Below are 21,809 nucleotides of genomic sequence, written 5' to 3'. Positions count from 1 at the left end.
TGGGGAGGTTGTACATGATTTTTCCCCTTGAATGCAGTTAGCAAACTCTTTTACCAGATGCATAATCTGGAAACTGTGTAAAATAATATTGCAGTATCCGGGTTGGTCGGCTCAGTTGCGCTCCTCCTGGACCTTGCCACCCTCCTCTGTTAGCTCCACTGAGCTCCCCACCTTGACAGCTGCGGGGTCTTCGAAACTCCCAGAAGCCTCTGAGTCGACTCTGGAGCGCTTGAACCTGCGGTCAGGATACTGGCTGTTGTCAAAAGGCATGCGATGGACGCAGAGGACGTGGGTCTTCAGATTTCCCTTCTGAGAGGCACTGTAGGGACAGTAGCGGCACTGGAAAGGCCTGTGACCTGTGGGCAGAAAGAGTGGCTGGTCAGCTCTGCTACTTACCCCTCCCCGGCCCCAGTGCTCAAAGCTCCGTGATCATTATTACCAATGTTATCGATAGCATCAGTGTCATCGCCTTCCAAAACTCAGAGGACAAAGAATGAGATGCAGCCAATATATCTACTTGGATAAGTAATAAGTTACCCGGGTAAATAATAACTTGGACAGGGATTTAAAAGATCTTTCCCTGCTAGCCAGAGTTTTTGAATTGAGAATTTCTAGATGGCAAAAGAGAACGTTCCCAACACCTGGGACTTCTTTTCTAAAAAGTTAGATAGCAAATATTTTAGGCTTTGCAGGCCAAAATCAAAGATAGGACGTGCATATTTATATAACAAGAGGGGAGACAAATTTTCAACTTTTTGTTGATGAAATTCATAACTTTATTTATGGACTGAAATTTGAATTTTATGTAATTTTCATATGTGATGAAATATTATTCTTGTTGCGTTTTTTTTTTTTTTCAGCCATTTAAAAATGTAAAAACCATTCTTAGCTCACAGGCTGTACGAAAACAGACAGGAGACGGATTTGAGCCCTGAACTGCACTTTGCTGACCCCAGCTCCACACAAAAAAGCCATAAATCCCTCCATCTGGGATTCTGACTCAAGTCTTCTAGACAGTTCACTTCTTTATCCCCCCACTATCTCTTGATTGATAAGCAAATCAAGCATGACCAGGGAGCATGTGTGGGGCGGGGTTAGAGAGGGATGCTATCCAAGACTGGCTCTTGGGTGAAGCAGAACTGCCTAGCTGGAGGAATCTGGGGAACTCAGTTTCACTAAGAGGAGGCAGCAGAAGGTATCAGACAGGAACCTGGCCGTTCAGGTAATCAAGCGCAGCCTAGTTTTAAAGAAATTCAATTTTGAATAGTGACGTTTGGAATCAAACTTCTCTAGAAAGGCTTTAAATCAGAACAGAAGATGGATTCTTGTGAAAATCCACCTGCTCCTTCAGGCTTGACCTCTCTGTTCTGATGCACCACAGATGTGCACACATTTCTGCCATCTGAAGGAATCGGTAAAGCATCTGGTTTGGGAAGTTATAATTGCATAGAACGATTGCATTCTGTCCGATGCTGGGAAGCTGTGCATGTGACATTCCTGGAAGCTCACGAGTGCTGTCCCATCCAGCACCCAGAGAGGTCAAGGCCCAGGGCTGGGTTTCATTTGCTCAGAAAAATAAACAAGTAAATAAGTGGGCCCAACTGTTTATCCCAGAAAACATCTGAACAGCATATTCAGCACTTCTTCTAGAACAGTAATGGCAGAAGTCCTGTGTATCTACTTAGCGAAGCAGTCTTGTTCTTGAGAAACTGGAGGCCAACCACGTGTTTGGAGCTGAAACTCATTTTCTCACCAAATTGCACACAGTGCTAGATCCTTGCTTCTTTCTCTGTGGGCTTCAGCAATTCATTCTCTCCTGCTTCCCTCCTAGCCAGCTGGTCCCCAGGCCAGATCCATTCTACCTGTTGAATCTTTCTCTTTCCAATTCCCACCTTCTGAGCCTAGTCCAGTGTACATCAATGCTTGCTAGACTATAAACGTGACAGCCTGCAAGAGGACTTCCTGCTTCCAGCTTCCCCACTTCCTGCCCATCCTCCCCAAGGATACCACAGTGAGTACCTAAAGCAGAAGTTCAGCTGTGATTTCCTCGCCCAAATCTTTGATGGCCACCTACCCCCTCACCTTCATAGCTTGGTCCCAACACCTCTCCAGTCTCCTGGGAGCCTCCCCCCTTTGCCCACACCAAACCAAACGATTAGATGGTCTGCAAAAAGGCTTCATCCCACAGGGTCCCCATGCTCTTCCTGTGCTACCTTCTCCCCAAAATACCACTTCTATTCTCCGCGGACCCAAACCCCATTCTTCTTTGAAGGCTCTGCCCAACTGGGATGCCTGTTTTGAGGGCTGCTGTGTGTGGGGGTGGGGGGGGGGTCGCCATGACTGTCTGTGAGTTCCTGAGGCAGGAAGCATAGCCATCTTAATATCACTGCTGCCAAGCCTGCTACCTGGCACAGAGCAAGCAGGCGTGAACTGTTTGTGGGATTGCATTATTATCTTCCTGCATCACCTGGCCCTTTTTTTTTTTTTGAAGAAATTGTACATTTTTGGATAGAGTTTTCTCTTCTTTTGTTTCTATTGTTGTACCTAACACAAGGCTGAATTTCATCAACTTTCCCACTTGCAGAAGCCAGTTTGCAAGTACATGGGTTAAGAACAAATGAAACCCAAGAAAAGCGCAGCTGCTGTTGGCCTTTCCACACAGCCTACCACAGCAAAAAGAGCACAGACAGTCAGCAGGAGGGGCCTGGACCACGACTGTCAAGTAAGAGGAGGATTCACGAGCACCATTCACTTCCTGCCTTTCTGCTACTCAACCCCACCCTTTGGGCTTGGTCAGCCCTCGCACAGATGGCAGGGAAGGCCCTGAGCTGGTGCAGAGGAGAACTGAGACTCTACTTCCAGTGGACTTAGGATATTTACGAAGAATGTACGTGGCCCTACACTTCATCACGTTGGAGTGAGAGCATAGACTGAAGGGAAGAATCATGGTTCTGACCAGTGACAGTGGGATAGGAAAAGCCGTACCCATTCTCCTCACCAAAATCACATATCTAGGTCAGCGCTAAGCTGGGCATCAGTGAGTTTCCAACAGATGCCAAGACTCAGTCATCCAACTCATGCAGTCGTCATCCCTGTGGACATGAAGCTATGCCCAGGGCTCCCTGAGGGGGGATTTGAGGTTCTCTGAAAGGGCAGCTCTTGAGCAGGAGAAAGGAAGGCCCAAACTGTAGCTGGAAGCATAGGAACCAACTGAGGGTCGGTCATTCAGGGAACCTGAGGTGAAGAGCTGAGACTTCTCTCAGGAAGCCTAAGAAACGATGTTAAAGTTTTGCCCAAATCTTCTCAGAAATGGATTATATTTTCTGGGTTCCCACCAACGGCAGCTTTGTGGCAGCTCACCGAGGAGGGTGACCACTAGCCCACTATCCAATGGTTCAGATAAAGCCGGGGCTAACTTATCAATTTACTTAGTTATGGCAATAAGTTACTGACGGAGAAAATGATCATTGGACTGACGAGACTTTGGAGTTAAGAACTCCAAATAACAAATAAAAATAAATAAATAAAATCGAAACTGTTGGTACCAAAGAGGCTAGCGGAACCATTAAGCAAAATGACCAAACCAAGGTATTGTTTAACAAATCTACCTCAGGTCACCAGGATTCACACTGGTTTCTCCATTCTCCCACCGTTTTTCTCTTCCATCTGTGAAAGCTGTTTATGACATTTTCTATTATTACTGGGTAAAACATTTCTGTACGAATCTATACTACAACCTTTGGAGGCCACACTCTCTGCAAATTGTGTCACCGTGGGAACCACACGCATCTTGGCAAACCGAACAAAGAACCTCAAGCGTCACCTTTATTCACAATAAGAGTTTTTTTGAATTGGCCAACTTGGCATAAAAGCACTTAGTATATTTTTCCCACCAATTGATTTTAAAATATTAATCGTGATTTTATCCTATGGTTATATCTGAATCTCTAATTCTTGGTAGAGTCAAAGATGTACAATAATTCTGGCATATTTGGATAAATCAGTCATCAAACCATTAGTATTGAAGTAGTTTTTTTTTTTTTTGAGTTTTTGAAGACTATGTTAAAACTGCAAAGTCATTTTTTGCTCATTTTGATGTGTAACATTTAGTTATACATTAATATGTATATATATTTTTTTCCCTCAATTTTGATTCATGTATTTATTTTTTTTTGGGGGGGGTACACCAGGTTCAATCATCTGTTTTTATACACATATCCCCGTATTCCCTCCCTTCCTTGACTCCCCCCACCTCGAGTCCCCCCCACCCTCCCTGCCCCAGTCCTCTAAGGCATCTTCCATCCTCGAGTTGGGCTCCCTTTGTTATACAACAACTTCCCGCTGACTATTTTACAGTTGGTAGTATATATATGTCTGTGCTACTCTCTCGCTTCATGAAGTAGTTTTTATTTTAACTTAGGTGAGCTGGAGAGCTATATGTAAAGGTATAATGTTATGCATGTGTACATTTGTAGATGGAAGTCTATACAGTATTGGAATCATCATAAATCCTGATCTTACGATATACCTCATAAGTAGAAGCACTGTAGACAGTGCCTGAAGATCCCAAAGGCCTACGTCCCACAGGTTTTCACATACATTTTTATTTGTTTATCCTCATATTTGAGCTTTGTGGCAGTTTTGTCAAGGATATCAACCTCACTGCACAGATGAGTAACTTAAGATATAGCGAACTTGGATGGTTTGACTTTAAAACAAATTTCCAATGTATATAAAGTACTCAGATCCCCTAATTCTCCAAAATCCTTACAAGAACCGTGATTACAATGTTTTTGTAGGATCTCTACACACACACATATGCCCTTCTGAGTGGTTTGTTGAAAGATTCCCATGAGACTGAGGTAGAAGAAAATTCTTTGAAGAAATGAGAGGTCCAACCTGAGGGGAGGTGATTGTGGGAAGCTGAGATGGGCCCAGAAGAAAGCATTGTGTTCTCCCAAGAATCAAAGGTAAGTGAAAGGTTGAGCCTTTGGTGATGGGAACATGTACTCCGAAACAGAAAGCTGTTGGTATGCAAAGCACTTTTGGAAACTTGATACATTTCCCAGTCCAGCTAAATCAGGATGAAAACTTTCAAATTTCTCTATACCTTTTGTTCATGCGAAGCCCCTGGTATTGGCACAAACCCCGTGATCTGTTAGCTTTTGGTCAGAGAACATTAGCAAGGACTTTAGAACAAACCTTAAAGCTGAGAGCTCCACTGAGCATTCCACTGTGGTTTTCCAATATGTATGGCAGAACGAGGACCCACCTGAAGGCAGAGGCAGCAGGAGGGGCCATGGAAATCTGCAAAGACCTTCTTACTTTCCTGCTGCAGTGGATGTGGGGCTCTAAGGAAATCAGATGTCCAGATGGTCGCAAGTGGTGACACACTGCAAACCTCCACCCATCACATTTTAATGAGAGGAAAGACCAGACGTGCTGCCTGTGCCATCTTGGCAGACTGGAGATGGAGGTGGCCATTCTGGGTCTATCAGTGGCAATGAAGTTGCTCCTGTCCATCAATTTCTAAGATGCAGCAAGGGCTTTAAGAGAGAGTTGAGTCTAACAGCCTTTCTTGGTAATTGAATTTAAGAGAATAAGGGCACCAACCCCTGTCAGCTCCCCATTTAAGAAGAGCATCAAAACACCGGTCTCTCTTAAGTTCAACCCCACTGAGAAGCACCGCCCTCCAGAGTGGCCTTTGGCCCCTCTGAGCCTGGGAGCTCCTTCCTGCACATGCCTGACCACAGAGAGCTCTCTCAGGTTCGCATCTTTGCTCTCAGGTGTCCACCTACCCCACAGTGACCAGTGTGATTCTGACCAGGAGCTTCAAAACATAGCTTCTCCCTTTCGGGAGGCTGGGAGGCTACTAACACTGAAGCTCGAGTTTCCCCTCTGTCTGACCTTGCGTGAGCTCTCCATCTCTCAAGGCTTCAGTTTCCACACCTTGGAAATGGGGGTGGGGGGGTAATACTAATACCAACACCAGGAGCCTGTTGTGAGGAGCAGATGAGACAGTGTCAAATCTGTAAGTGACCAAGAGCTATACAAGTGTCAGCTGTCTGCCATTGCTGTAGTTGCTGCTTTCATTGTTACCGTCGGGTTGCTTATCTAAGCCTGGTCTAGGGAGGCTATGCTTTGTCCTTCATCAAAAGCACTGATTCTACAGACGTTTCATGTGCCAGTTTCACGCTAGCCTGCCTGTTCCAGGTGGTCTTGTCCCAGGTGGTCTTGGATTAAAGCCAGAGATATTGTCACCCCTTGGGGCACCTGCCTTTGAATGGGGGCTCTGGGAACTGGAAGACCTTCAGAGTCCAAAGGAACAAGTTGTTAGCATGGGGCATCTCCCTTGGATGAAGTTCAGCAAATGTGGCCTGGGCTGGGCTGGGCTGTGGTCACAGGCCCATGCGGGAAGGATCTCGAGTCTAGAGGGTCCTGTTCTGGTGCGGAGCTGGCGGTGTGAGGCAATGCAGTGTGGGAGATGGTAGAGGTGACTGGGGGCTCCGAGAGCGTGGCCGGGAGGAACGTGAGCCCCTGAGTGCCCTTCCACCCTCTTCGCCCTCAGAGCCCCTGAGTTTGCTGCGTCTGGCCACAGGACCCTCTCTGTTCTCCAGATGCTTTATATGCTGTGTAGTCGTTCCCACCACAAGACCTTTGCCCAGTCCTGTCTCATTCCCTCCATCTGAATGCTCCCTCCCCTGCTTCATGGAATCACCATAATCCCATCCCTCAGCACAGCTGCCTTGGCCTCACGAAGTCCTGCCTTGATGAACCCAGACCCACCGAGGTTCATCATAGCAAACTCTTCTCTTCTACAAGAGAGTGTCCAACCAGAGTAGCTCAACAAAAAAGCAATTGTGTTGTCTTCCCCACAAGACAGACGGTCAGCTCTGTGGCTTAGGGACTGTGAGGTTTGGGGTTTTGGGGTTTTTTGGGGGGGGGGTTTTCTTCACTTTTTGGTTTTTGGTTTTCTGACTATTGCTGTTTCTCACCACCTAGCATAGAGTTTGGGATGTCACAGATATACATCAAATATTTTTCAAGCGAAATGATTGGTGAATGGATGGATGAATGGATGGATGGGTGGTGGATGGATGGATGGATGGATAAAGGAAACAGGGAGGTAGCCAAGAGAAAAGGTAGCCAAAGAGAGGAACACTACCCCAGACAGAGGGACGTACCCGACCCTAGGCTCAGGAAGAGGAAGGCTGGGTGGGTGCAGGGTCCTGGAAGCAGGTCAGTGTGGTGGAGGTGAAGCTCAGTGGGAACTGGGCAGGAGCGGGGCGCACAGGATCCCCTGGGGAGCTTGGACCTCATTCCTTGGGAGAAGGGAAGGGGGAAGGCCTTTCCAGCTCTGTAGCAAGGCTGCTGCCCCAAATAGCCCCCATCCCCGCCTGCAGACAGGGCCTCGGGCCCTGACGGTGTGGCCGCTTGTGAGCCCCCTACCACCCCACTGCCCTCCCCTCTCTCCACCTCTCACTCCGAGGCCATCAACATTTCCCATCACTGCCATGTGAACAGTAAGTACATCATACGTTAATTTGTATTGTCACTGCGCCGTAGAGCCGTGGTAAAGAGCACATTCATTTTTAATCCACTATGAATAATATATAAATATGTATACAGTGTGGAGGGTCAAGAGGAGTAAGGAGAAAGCAAGTCGTACGTTGTTTATAACAAAAGTGGGGAAACGAGATATTTTTCTTACTTGCTATGATGGAAATATCTGCTCTTTCCCTGTACCTAAGGGGGAGAGGAAAATGCCTGCCCTTGGGGGACCAACCATTAATTACAGCTTCACACTTGTGGGCAGCTGGGTTCAGGGAAGGGCAGGGGCTGTGTCCACAAGGCTTCCAGACTTTCCACGCTGGTGGTTTCTGCTCAGGTGAGGGGTGGCGGAGAGGCGAAGGGGAGAGGTGTAAGTGACCAACCTCTGGTGAGAAAACAGTCTGACATGCAGTCATCAGAGCACATTTACAGGAATTGCCTCAGTGGTCCTCATGACTGCCAGTGGGGGTATATGGTGGAGAAACATCTCCCCATTTTACAGGTAAGAAAACTGAGATTAAGTAATTGTCCAGTGTCAGGTAGACCCAGCTAGCTAGTTCCTGATCAGGAATTCAACCTTAGGGTTTTCTCAAAACAGACGCTTCTCTCTCTACTCCCTCCTGTCACTCCCTGCAAACCGCCTGTGGGAAGATTCTCTACAAAGGGCTACCTTTGATTAGGACACAAGGATGCTCCAGGAGGGAGTCCATGAACTCCCTGGAGGAGTGTGTACTATAATGTGTGATATTGCACGCATGTCACATGCCACACCCCTTATGGACACAAGCACCACTGAGGTCTCCAGACACCCATCGAAGCCGGGCATTGAGACATGGCTGGCACTGAGACACGGGCCTTTTAAGCTCTCTGTCAGAGCTCCCATCACACAACTCCTGGACCCCCGCTCACTTCCATGAGCATACATTGAACACCTGCTGCATGCATTACCCTGAGCAGATTGCTGTTGGAATGATGCAGGACTTTTAGCACCGAGGGGGTGGGAAAGGCGTCTATTCCACATGCCTGACACAGGTCCACCCAACACATGCTGAATGGCTGCCCACATGTCTTAAGGCTGCCTTCAGGGGTTGCAACCTACTGGAGACCCAAGTGGGAGGAAAAAGGGGCCAATCGTTCATGAGGGAAGGATATCCAGCTTTGAGCAAGACTCCAGTTTCCAGTTGAAAGATGTCTCAAAGAGGGGGGTTATGAAAGGGCTCCATGAGAGAAAGAACATTCTTGACGAAAGACACATGTGCCGTTTCCCAGAGCCAGGGCCCAAACGTGGTGACAGAGGCACAGCTCTGGACATCGGAACAAGGGCATCCTGGCGTGAAGAGAAGCAATCCCCGGAATCACGGTTCACTCTCTGTGGTCAACACAAGGAAGCGGGTCCAAAAGCGGGTCACATATGTAAGTGGTGGAGAGTGGGGTCCCTGGCCCAGGTACACAGGGACAGAGACAATCCCCCTGTGTCCTCACACTGCCAAGCCATCTCTCAGACCAGGGCCAGCCTTTCAGATCAATCACACTGGGGCCTTTCACATGCATTGAAATAATTGGAAAAAGACAACAGAGGGTAAATGAAGAGGAACATTGTTGACATGGCTTCTAGATCAGCCCTGGCCACACCCATGTAAATGCTCGGTGGGTGAAGACCCCTAAGAGAGGATCCAGGCTGGCCGAGGAAGAATCTTGGTGACCAGCAGCATCACGGGTGCTTCCCGGGGCCGGCAGCAGCCCACGGCGGACCCACCTGTGACACTTCCATTTTCCTTTTTTGCAATATCCTCTTTGGAGCACAGGATCATGGAGTATTTCTAAGCTACCACAGACAGGTCTCCAGCAGCCATGTTCTGTGGTGCTGTTTTCTAGAAGGGTTCTGGTAATGACCTGGAGAGAAGTAACCCTCAGAGACAGCTTGCATGCACAGGGCTATGAGGCTTGGAAAGTACCAACAAGATTCCTTAATAACAGCCCTCCCCCTATTGCACCCCACCCAGAGCCCTTTTGAGTCCTTGAAAATAAGGACATTTGCAAACTGCACGCTGGTAGGTAAGAAAATGGCTCCACCTATAGGGCCAATTGGATAAGTTGGAAACTTGGCCCCCAGAGGTGGACTCTGCCCAGCAGCCTGGGAGGAAGCCAGGCTGGGTGGTACCAGTGGGCTGGCCAGTCAGTCAGGCCTCCAGGGCAGTGCCCAGTCTCCATGTGGCCCTCATCTGCTGCTCCCTCTGAGTGTCTGCTGCTCTGACCCTTAGGCTGCAAACTGGGAGGGTCCCTGCCAAGGACCCCAGCCATCCTTCAAGTTTCAACAGGCTCAGCAGGGGCAATGAGATGGAAAAAATATACACAAACATGCACTGAGCTGATAGAAAGAGACATTTTCTCAGTATCACACATTACATATTTTTTTTTAATTTCCCTAATTCTAAATAGGCAAGAATGGTTCTAATCAGGTACATAATTTATGTTTTCAGTTTTCAAAAAAAATATTCATCCGTCTAATCAAAGATGCTAAAACACTTTGGAATATCCTTAGTATAAATAATTTTAGGTTTTAAATTTCCTGTGATTTGGGTTTTAATTTAAAACACTATCAAAAAATATGTTACAATTTTAAAAGTGAATTTTGATCCATGTGGTACTAGATTGGAGACATCAGTGTGAACTTGTGTTTAGCTTAATATATATAGGAGAGATGTGAGCATATGCAGGGGTTAGTATACACACATATATTTCCTCTTTCTGGCAGCTGAGAAGTCCCAGAACCCATGACATCCCAATGGCAACAAGCACACTTAGCCCAGAACTTGATTTCTAATACCATTCTCTAAAAAGGGAACCAGGGCTCCTTGGAGAAACAGCTGGTTCTAGGGCTGGAGCCAGACATACACGAGATGATCCTGGAGCACTTTGTGCCAGAAAGTAAAGAATTGCTCCAAACCCGTACATTGATGGGGGTATTGTAAGGCAGCAGGCGGTCCAGTGAGAGAGCCCCCAGTGGCCAGAACTGGAACAGCTTCAGCAACAAAGGAAATGACAAAGTATAAAATAAGCATCCCCAAGTCATACTGATGTAACTCAATGACTGAATCAGTACTTACACGGAAAAGTACAAACACCCCATGCATTCCAAACTATTTACTACACAAGTGCCCCCCCTGGAGGAGGTGGCTGAAACTCCCACTCCTTTGTGCCAGCTACATGGTGACCTCCTACACACGACTGCATTGTGGAAAGAGCAACCGTACAGGCAGACACCTGACAGTCACGACCTCAGCCAGGTGACCAAGGTCAGAGGGAGAGCACGTACCCTGATTGGATGGGATGAGAAGGTGCTTCACCTCTGTAGCCTTCCTCTCCGAAACCCACAATCCAAGTCTAGCCCTGAGAAATCCCAATTGAGGGACATTCTACACAATATGCCTCAAAACCGCCCAACTCATGCAATGTGGTATCCTGGAACAGAGAAAGGAGATTGGGTAAAAACTAAGGGAGCCTGAGTAAAATGTGGGCTTTACTTAATAATAGTGTATCAATATTGGGTCATTAATTGTAACAAATGTACCCTACCCATGTCAGATGTTAACAATAGGGGAAAATGGGCGTGAGATATATGGGAATTCTCTGTACCACCTATGCAACATTTTTGTAATTCTAAATGTATATTAAAATGGAAATTTTATTTTAAAAGTTTCTTAAAAACTGAATCTGGTTGATATGCAACGGACAGTGACAGCAAAACACCCCAGATCAGGAGATGACACAGATGAGAGTGTGGCCCCAGTGGAGCCAAGCAGAGGACAGGAAAGTTCCTCCTGGAGGAGGGGGTGGAGCACATCCGGGCCCTGCTGGATAGAGCCCTACCGGAATACAGCATTTGTGTTACTCAGGCAGGGTGTAAAGAGAGTAGGCTCTCAAGCATTTAAACCTTACCTGTCTCTACCGGTTACATGCTATTTACCTGGGCTGGCTATTTAACCTTTCCAGGTCTCAGGTTTCTCATCTGTAAAATGGGCATAAGAACGGGGTTGTGGGGATTTGATGAGAAAAGTCTTGTAAAATGCTTAGCACGACATGTGGCACTTAGGAAGAGTTAAATCAATGTTTGCTAGATATGGTTTTGCATATTAACATATTCCTTCTGTTGAGTGCCTGTTGTGCAGGAGTCTTGAATTGGAATTGTCATTCCAATGACAATGCTGCAGTCAGGTGTTAGGATCTCCACTTGCCAGCTAAGGATACCAAGGCCCTGAGAGACTCCATGTGTGTCCAGAGCCATGAAGCCAGAAAAAGGCAGAAAGGTCCAGCTTTGCATGAGCTCCCTTTGAGCCTGCAGCCAGGGCTCAACCCACTGTCCTGCTGCCTCCCTGCAGCTTCAGGTTCAAGTTCAGTTAGTGTGAAAGCTGAGAAGATGGGGCTGGATTCCAGGAGGTGTCTGCAGAAAAGAGCATCTGGCAGGGGTGTCAGAAGTCCCCCAGATCCTCCCAGTTCAGCCCTCTCCCCACAGCCCAAGACCTCAGAAGTACCAGCCTCAGGAGCCCTGCTCTTCCCTCCCCGTGACCTCACGGTGGTCCCTTCCCCGGTGACTTCATTCCCATGCTCTGGACCACGCCATGAAGATTTTGCCTTAAATCCTGTTTATTTGTTTGCCTCAGGCTGGCTGTGTGCTCAGCAAGCCACCAGCCTGCCTGGGTGGTCAGGAGAGCCAGGCTGTAGCACAGGCACTCACAGTCAGCTATTGATCCTAGATATTAAATCATTCCCCAGGTTTTATGAAAGCATTTATGTTTATCATTAAATAACCTTCCAAGGGTCGATGAACTTACTTTCCTTTTTTGGAGATTTTTAGATGTGTAATATAATAATACTTTAACAATACCCAGTGTTTGTCTCTGGGTGAGTGCACTTAATCCTGAAAGAAATGCTGGGAGAGGCCAAAGAAAGAGGACACTGCCTTCAAGGCAAGGCAGGAGCCAGAGAACGGAGGGGCTGGCAGCTCACCCAGTATCACACAGCAAACCTCGCCCTCCTGAAATTCTCTTCTCTCTCCCAAAATCTCCGGAGAAAGGGGGTACTTGGAACACCACACAAACAGAGGTGATTTTAAATAGAACAGAGCTGACCACTTTTCTAGGTTTAACAGCTTTTGGAAAAAAAGGGTGGATCAAAGTTGGATAGTACTGCTAAAATAAAGCTATCTTTTTTTTTGTTTTTAATAAATATTAAGTGAAATTATTAAGGTGGTACTTAAGAGATCACAAAAATAGGAGGGGTTCTAAAATTCGCCAATGCAGCACCTCCTATTCACACTTTTAATTTCCATATCTTCCCTCCATAGGAATATTGGACTGAATACAGTTACCCGACGTTCCTGTGGCAGTAAGGTGGGTGGTAGGCATTGAGCAGAAGCAGTAACAGCCAGCCCTGCTCCACGCGAACCCACCTCTGGGCACCATCAGGCTCACTGGGTCAAAGCCCACCCCGGGAACAGCAAGGAGTCTCAGAACAGGAGAAAGACACCAGAAGGATCAAGTGGCACCAGTGGCATGCTCCACACACCATGCCGGTCCCCAAGTCCCATCTGTGCACGTGTCCATCCCTGCTCTGAAGCCTTCCATGACTCCCTATTTCTTACCACAGCATCTTGCCTCCTTAGCCTGACTTTCCAACTTTCAACCCCTCTCACCTAATATTTATTGCCATCTCCACCAGGAGTTTGCCCACCCCAGCCCCCAACTCTCCTTCCAGTCAGACCCCACCAAAGCCTCAACTCCTCCCTGAAGCCATCCTCAGGACCCAGCTGTCAGATCCCCACAGGAACTTAGCAAAGGCCCACACGGGTAGGCGCTTAGCTATGTTCTGCCAGGCACTGTTCATAAAGGGCTTCCGGTGACTTGGGCTGGGCTTGCTGGTCTCTCCATGCCCTTAGGATGCTGGAGACACCTGAGATGCACACAGTAGGACTGCATACCAGAGGCTGGGAGGTGTTCCCCTCGCGTGGTTTCTCAGGAAGAGCTTGGGCCCCTGCCTTGGGTGGGTGACCCCGCTGCCCAGCCCCATGTTCTCGCCTTCACGGGGGCCTAGGGACACCCTGGGGTGGGCAGCCCTGAACCTCAACAGGCTGGTCCCAGTCTCTGGTCTTGTGAGGACATATCCCAACCTTGCTTCCCTCCCCCCTGCTTGGCATCCTTCCTCAGAGCAAGCCCCATCTCCCAACAGGCGACCCTGCAGAGCTCTCCCCTGCACACCACGCATGCCTGGGCTGGCTGCATGCCTGGACCGTACCCTACGCCCTGCTGTTTTCCCCACCAGGAAAATCCAAGTGCTCTGTGCTCTGGAGAGCTCTCAGGACCCCAGTCCCCGCTGCCACGCTCCTCCTCCCGGCATCCACAAAGGGCAGATGCGAGCGCGACCATTTTCAGTGCACCTTGGGTCACCTTGGGTCTCAGGCTCTCAGTCACAACTCCATGAACAGGCCTTCTCCCCACAACCTGCATCCTGGACCACGCCACTTCCTCTGTGGTGCTGGGACTGCTCCGCCCCACCGGACATGAGCACCAGAGCCCAGGTGGCCACAGGGCCAGCTCCAGGGATTCCATCACTACCCCGGACATACATGCTTTCACCCTCCTCAGAAGTCACAGGCTGGAGGCACACACATGTTTATTATTTTGCCCCCAACGCTATTTTTCAAAAGATTTAAGGTATTGCCAATGTTTCAGAGCAAAGAGATTTCATGTAAAAACATGGATTTCCAGTTTATCTCGAAAAGTTGGAAGGTCTGGCAAGATCTTCCAAGAGGCAGCCACCTGCCTGGCACCAGCGGGCCTGAGTCCTCAACCTCTGCCTGGTACTGTCGGAGTCTCACAACCAGCGCGTCACCTCCTACGGGGTGGGGCGGGGTCCCTGGGTGAAGCCTTCCTGTGGTTTTTCATGCAGCAGATAAATTGCATTCCTGTACACACCCAGAGAAATAAACACGTGGGTGGTCTCTGCTGGTTTAATGGTTTCCTGTTGTCCATTGTGTCCCTTAAAATGAACACATCAGCCCTTAATTGTAAGTTCTGTTTTATTATACAATTTAAACATGGGAGGGGGGGACCACTGTTGCAACTTGGCATGTACCAAGAGTGTGGTATACACGGTGACACACTAGAAGAGACACGGGGGGAGGGGGCAAACCCACAAAATTACTCAACACAAAACCCTGTAAGTATATAGACAGCCAATCCACTGAAATCCAGTATCCAAGGTTATCTGCGGATAATTCACTACCCACTCACTACTCACTCACATTTTTTGTACACACAGGACATTTCTCAGAGGGGGCCTCATATGGTTTGGGGGGAGGGAGGCAGGCGGACTCGTATGGGTTGTAGAATATCTCCCCAAAAACAGTGTAGCGGGACCAGTCATATTCCATCAAATTTCAGTGCTGTTATACTGTATTAATGTGAGTTTATGCGAGAGAGAGACTCGCACATCCCTCTTTTCATAAAGGGATCAGACACCCGCAATCTGTACCCACAGTATATATCCATATAGATGGGCACACTGGATATATTTTAAATAGCTACATTTTAGCATGCCCAATTCAACACATTGGTACCGTGAACAATAGAAAATTACAAACTAAAAAGGAGAGATGGAAACATAAACTTTTCAAGGTTCCGCGCTCTCTGAGTGCCACTAAGGTTGTCACATGCCAGAAATGACATAAAATAAATAAAGCACAGAAGAGAGGTGGCTTTTCCTATGAAGTCACAAAGGAAATGCTACTCTTTTCTTCTCTTTTCTCCCCCTATAAAAGGCTCTCTCTAAAATCAAAGGTGTCAGACTTTGCTTTCTCGGGCTGGCATGATCCAGAATACGGCTGAGGAATGACAGATGTCGGCACCCAGCTGCAATGAAGCATGCTAACGTTTCCGTCTAATCCACTTATTTCTCTGTAGTCACGTAAACCAAAACAAATGGGCAGGGCTTTACATTAGGAAAAAACCCACAGCAGCAGGACTTTGTTGCATAATGCAGTCGACACGCCATCTTGGTATCATTTCCCCTCTGCGGGGAAGGCACCTTGCGGCGAGAACCTCTCCGGAGTGTGGCCCCCAAAGTGTGAATCGGGTCCCCTTCACCCCAGGCCGAACAGGGTTCCCTCAGGAGAGGGACGTGTCAGGGGAGAAGGGAGTGTCAGCTCGCAGGGAGGCCCTCCCGGGACCCAGGGCCGGCACCCACGTGCACACACTCTTACACACCAGCACACGCCCAGGTTTCTGAGCTGCTCAACTAAGACGATCCGTTTAATCACCAGCACCGTCGTTCTCAACTACTTGAATAAATCCAGAGGAATTATGCACGGAGTCTGTGTGTAATCAAAGTGAGGGTTGTTAGACTCTTCATTTAATAAAACACTTGAAAAGAAAAGCCCTTGTCGGTTTAGCAATGCCACGGGGAGCGGAGGGCAAGTGAGCGCGGCTCACCGGGCGCCAGCAGCCCTGCCTCCTTCCAGCCTGCGGGGCGACCACCTCCTGAACCCGCTCCCCTTTCCATCTTGTAAGGAGCGGCCCAGGAGCAGGAGTCGTGGGGCTCTGTCATCGCCAGCAGTCCCAACAGCTGCGGAGAACTCTTTCAGAACAAGTCACAGGAAAAGATGTGACGGATTTCGCCCATGGCAGGATGGCGTTCCGTTTCTGGCCCTTCAGGCAAAAACAGTAAAGGCAAAGAGGAGAATTTGAGATTTCCCCCCTTCAACTTCCCACAACAACCTCAGCAAAACCACATGACTCGCCTTCTACAATCTCCCTGGTGTGTTCACTGCTACTTTGGCAGGAAATCAGAATTACTGTTATATAAATTCCATCTGATGCCAGAGCGACCATCTGTGAGTAAAACTGCTTCACCTACGTCTGCCTGCAAAGCCACTCTCCCAGAGACAAGGGAGAAGGGGAAAAAAATTTGATTAATTTGCAGAATGCTTGTGATTTGCTCATATATTATTATAACTGCTCATCAGCACATGACAAATTCCCAGCCCTCGGTGCAGGCACCCGTTCGGTTTCAGCAGTTTCTTGCGTCGGCACCTGACAGACTGCAGGGCCTCTAATGACTTTCAGATGCTTACAAACAGTAATTCTATCTTCAGGATAAAAAAGAAAAATCCGTAGGAAGAAAAGAGGAGCGAGTTCGTCTATTTCATTTCCTTCCTGTAGATCAACATGATTTAACCCTTAAGGGCGGCCGCAGCTCCAAGTCGGGGCCTCCCAGGCCCCCCACGGCCGCCTGCGGAGACAAAGACCCCGTCGCCCCAGCCCCGGCTCCGCTCCCAGGGAAGGTGGGGGCTCAGCCCCGCCGGGCGCACCCCGGTGCCTGCCGCCGCGGCCTGGCTCTCCCTCTCCCTCTGAGCGGTGGAGTCTGTTTCATTTGTCCACTTTTAATACCTTCATAACCTCTCGCTTTCTCTGCAAACACATCTGCCTCATAACTGCACTTGGATTTCTGGCTTTCCCCTCCCCTTTGCTTTTAAAACTCTGATTATGCCTTCTGAAGCCCTGCCTCTGTGCTTGATTGCCTGTTTTAGATTAGAGATGTTAGCAAGGAGACAAAGACTTCAGAATGCACATCAGTCCCACATATGAGGACCCACAGAAGGAAAAGCGATAAAACGCGATACACCATCTGTCCACAAACAATAACCTGCGTGTTTGGAGGCTCACAAATTATTTAGCGCACAACCTTCCCGAATTACTTGCGGAGCCTTGAAACGGAGCAGTCTGGAAGTGAGACCCTCCCTTTGATGTCCTTTGGTATTTCCCACCCCCCCTCCCCCCACCTGCAAACTGACTGCTAACCGTTGAGGAATGTCTCGGTGACAAGAAGATTTTTATTGTCAGGATGCAGGCAGGGGCGGGCTCATCCCTGGCCACAGACCTTTTGGGACAACTGGCCCAGATGCAAAGTCTGTCTCTTTCACCTGTGTCTGCAGGGGGCTGGGCCACCGGGGAGGAAGACGTGGTCCCCAGAGCAGACCCCACTCTCCAGTGCAGAGAGGTCCTCATCATCTCTGCCTGTTCCATGGACTGGCTGGCTGGTTGGTTTCCTCTGGGAAGATAAGCTAGATTTTGTTCTGGAGGAATTTACACACAAGCGGATCTTCCTCCCCACCTGCAGTCGTCTGCTGCCCTAGAAACATGTTCTTCTACCTTTCCTCGCTCGGACAGTTCAAAGTAGCCACAGTGACCCCAAGCCATAAATTACCCATATTAATTAGTCAATATTTTTACTCGTGCTACAAAATTCCTTCTACAGTGATTGACTAAACTGGAAGGGAAAGAAGGACCAAGCATCACCAAAAGAAAAAAAGATAGTTTTTGTTTATAGCAGGTGCATTTTTTTTTTATCAGATATTCCTCACCCTTGTTTTAAGCCTGGGACCACTGATCACATGCGCAGGCTTTACCATCACATCTAGTCCTTACACAGCCCAATGAGTAGGTCATCTCATTTTACAGGTGCAGAAACCAAGGTGTAAAGACAGCCAGTGACGTGCCCAGGTGAAGCAGGAAGTGGGACAGCTAGTGTTTGAAACCAGGTGGTCCGACTCCAGACCCCTCTTCTCTGAATTATCAAAGGACCCCAAGGTCCTGCCTTAAGGATGAGCTTCGAGAGGCAGCCATTTAGTGCTAAAGGATCCACTGGAATACTTTACAAGATTATTAATAAACAACCAAACAAACATTTGCGAATTGAAGCATTTCTTCCCTGAGTCTCAAAATAGAAGCGTCCTTATACAGAGAAGGAGACTAGAGCTGAATGGGAACTAAATGAGGCTTCGTTACCAAATTCATCTCGAGCTTAATTACCCGGGTTCCAGTCCCTTCCCCTGAGCCTCTTCCTTGGAGCCCCCTGCCTGCTCCAGGGAGCCCAACCTCCCCTCTCCGTGGCAGGACTGGCCCACATTGGGACTTTCTCCCCCCGGCCAGCCGGAGGCTCCCTGAGGACAGTGGCCCAGTCTTGTTGTTATTTCTTGCCAGCCTGTCTCTGACAAAGTCCAGCACATAGTAGGTGGTCGGCAAATAAACGCCTATTGTTGGGTTTCTGGAGACGTCTCAAGATGTCCATCCCAGGCTTCTGAATTGTAGCATGTTTCCCAGACTCTCCTAACCTGATATCAATTAAGGCTGTGTTTACACACACAGCTTGGCTGAAATTAAGGGGGAGGGGGTGCGTGCAGGGAAGGAAGCAGGGGAATCTCACTTGCATTCAAACAACCAGATGTTTATTTTATTTTTTAAAATACATGATGCCAAACGACAAGCCACATTGAAATTTTCACTTTCTGGTCTCTAGCAGCAAAGCCTCATTCTGCACTTTGCAGCCCCAAGTAACGAGCACGTGTGCCCATTTTCCTTTGCTTTTCACCATCACTGCTGTCAGTCTCTTCTCTTACATGTGCATCACACTTCGTAATTGGCTGAGAGCTTCCACATCCACGTGACACATGGGGAAGACAGGGCTGCAGGTGACCCAGCGCCTGCTTTCCAAACATAGCCCCTCCATGCACTGTCCTGAGGCCCTGGCTGTATTCCTTTTAGAGGAAATCTCCAAATTTTTATTTCCAGGCTGACAACCACATTGTCACAACAATAACCACAACCAATCCGAAAGCCTACCTAAAGGACTGAGCTTCCGAACGCCCCTCGAAAATGATTCAGAAAACCAGAAAGGGACGGAAGAAACGAGGGTCCCCTAAAGGAGGTGGTGTCTGTCTGGGGGGTAAATTGCCTCTCACGCCAGCCCCCTCACGCACGTGTTCTTGGTACCTCAGCTCTATGTGTCGGGGATGGTACAGGGATCACCATGTCCCTGAGTCCTCAAAACGATAGCGTGATATCGTGCAGTCAGTGAAAGCCCAGACTTATTCCAAACACACAGAGACGGGAACAAGAAGAGCCCGGTTTGGGAGGCAGGCAGCCTGACCCCAGCACTTAGCAGCTGCCTGGACTTGAGCAAGCCCCGACACATCTGCAAGCCTCCGTTTCTTCATCTGTCGAGGGGCTCATCTGAGAGTGGCAGGGTCCTCCTGGGGACACCCACCCAGAGTTCAGCACAGACGGACGTTGCCTACTGCTATGACCATAAACTTCAGCTGCTGTTCCCAGGCAGAGCCCAGTCCCCGAAGGTCCTGCCTGCCTTCTCTCCAACCCCCGTCCCCCGGGATGACACATCTCTAGCAGAAGGTGTCCGGAGGTGGGGCGGCCAGGACTGCGTGCAGCGCCTCACGCCCTGCTCTTAGCCCAGTGCAGAGGCTCCCCTAGACCAGAGCCTCCGCCGGCCCTAGAAACTGTCACTCCCTCTCGGGGAACGCACTTTACTTAAATGAAATATTGCAGCCCATCAGGATGAAGTGGGGGTTTCAGAAGCTGCCGTAGAAAATTAAAGACACCAAGTCAGAGCATTTTATCCATGTGGGATAACTGTCTTTTGATACAGCTTTTCACGACACATTTGGTATTATAGATCCATAACAGATAAAAGTGTATCGTGGAACATATAAAAGTGCCAGGCAATTGTCAATATGCATTCACACGCTGTAGTAAGAATATTCTATAAGATACTCTCAAAATGTGACGGATGTACATAACTGAGTGATGCCACTAATGAAAATTTGAAGAAAGTATATCTTGAGCCCTAAGGAGCTTTATGAGACACAACAGCCCAAACTCAGCTGACATTTACAAAAGTCCCTTGATACTCAGAACAAAGAGTCCTCAAGCATACACTTTCCCCAAAGCAAGGACTCAAAACACACAGAAAAATGAAATAAAGAAAATCTGAAATCTAGACTCAGGTGATAGGAGGGAGCAGGCTGGGTAGCCGAGGGATGAGCCCCAGCAGACGTGGCTCTCGGTTCTCTGCACGCCCGCAAGGTCCCCTGTGCAAACGGGCGTGGGAGGCGGGCAGTGGCTGAAGCGGCGTGGGCTCAGCCCGCCAATCTGTGATCGACTTGTTTCTGGGCATCTAGTCCTCAGGACGAATTTTATACTCAGGCATGGTTGTTTTGCTGCCTTCACTTTTCCTGGCAGCCAGAAACACATTGTTATATTCTCAAAATATACAAATAAATAAATAAATAAAGTAAAACATTACCAGCTTCCTATACACATAATAAAATCAATCCTTTGCTCCTAGTACATTAAATGAAATAGCATGTCCCCAGAAAATACATAATAGGCAGTGTCTACAAGAATCATGCAAGTAAAAGTGAAAATAAAAATCCAAAGGTCAGAATAAAATACTAAGCCTATCCTACAAAAATAGAAATATTTGCATGCATTTTACACAATGTGTGTCCTGAAAGTGCCCCTATCAAGATGCATTCTGGAATTCCTAATCGGCAGTGACTTTTCCTGATAGTTTGTTTATAAAGTCAGTCTTCCTATTTCCCCAAGATATAGATGTTATACACATCGACAGTAAATAGACCTTTTAATTGAGCTGATAGGTTGAAAGTGAACGTGTCCTTGAATTTACACTGAAAGATAGACTGATTATTTATAAGAAGGCATTTAGCCACCGACTTCCCTTTTGTATGGCAAGGACTTTATCCACAGACATATTTAAGTAAACAGTGCCAAATAAGGTGAATTCTGCATTAAAGGACAAACGTCGTCTCCTGGTGTCAAGTGTGACTGTGGAATGCTCCCAGCTGCCCTGCCCTGCGCAGGGAGAAGAGAGCTGACCAGCAAGAGCTCAGATTCATCAAAGTTCAGGTTTGACTGGCTTCTTGCAGGCCGAGTGTGGGAATGTGGCGATCTGCAATTTATTTAATTTTAATTCAATTTTGTTTCACATCCTGTTTTGCAAGTCAGCAAGATGGGCTAGGTTTGCCAAAAAGGGGGTTAAACGAGGAAGGGAAGGCAGCTCCCCTCGCGGCACACGTTAGCAGCCCAGTGTTTGCCTGGCCGGCAGAGCCTCTCCCGACTGTGCGGGGAGCCTGTCTTGCCCACAGTAGCACAGCCCCACTCTCTCCCCGCTGAAGGGCCTATTTGTCTGCTTTAAGTGAAATCACTCAATTCTCAAAAGTCAGTGGAGGACTTTAGAAGGGGGAGGGTTCGGATAGGCTACTCCAAATAAGTTCCATTAATCAAAAGACACAGTGTAATGTAACTAATATTTTACAATTAGGGGAGACAAGATGGAACTAAAAGCCATCTATCTCTCTTATACCACATGATCATCGATTCATAATCGGA

At 48.1% G+C, this 21,809-nt stretch overlaps 1 protein-coding gene across 1 annotated transcript in view; it reads right to left on the bottom strand.

The window, feature by feature from the left end:
- Positions 1 to 111: 111 nt before the first annotated feature.
- The window catches only part of ZNF536 (zinc finger protein 536), a 308,162-nt gene continuing 286,464 nt past the window's right edge, over positions 112 to 21,809 (bottom strand). The window contains exon 5 of the mRNA XM_057712666.1: positions 112 to 356. Coding sequence (XP_057568649.1) covers positions 112 to 356 — 245 coding nt within the window. The remainder of the gene's footprint in view (positions 357 to 21,809) is intronic.

Source organism: Hippopotamus amphibius, chromosome 16 (genome assembly GCF_030028045.1).
Source record: "Hippopotamus amphibius kiboko isolate mHipAmp2 chromosome 16, mHipAmp2.hap2, whole genome shotgun sequence".
NCBI lineage: Eukaryota > Metazoa > Chordata > Mammalia > Artiodactyla > Hippopotamidae > Hippopotamus > Hippopotamus amphibius.
The sequence above is the reverse complement of the archived record's forward strand: the minus strand, read 5'-3'. Positions and strand labels throughout refer to the sequence as shown.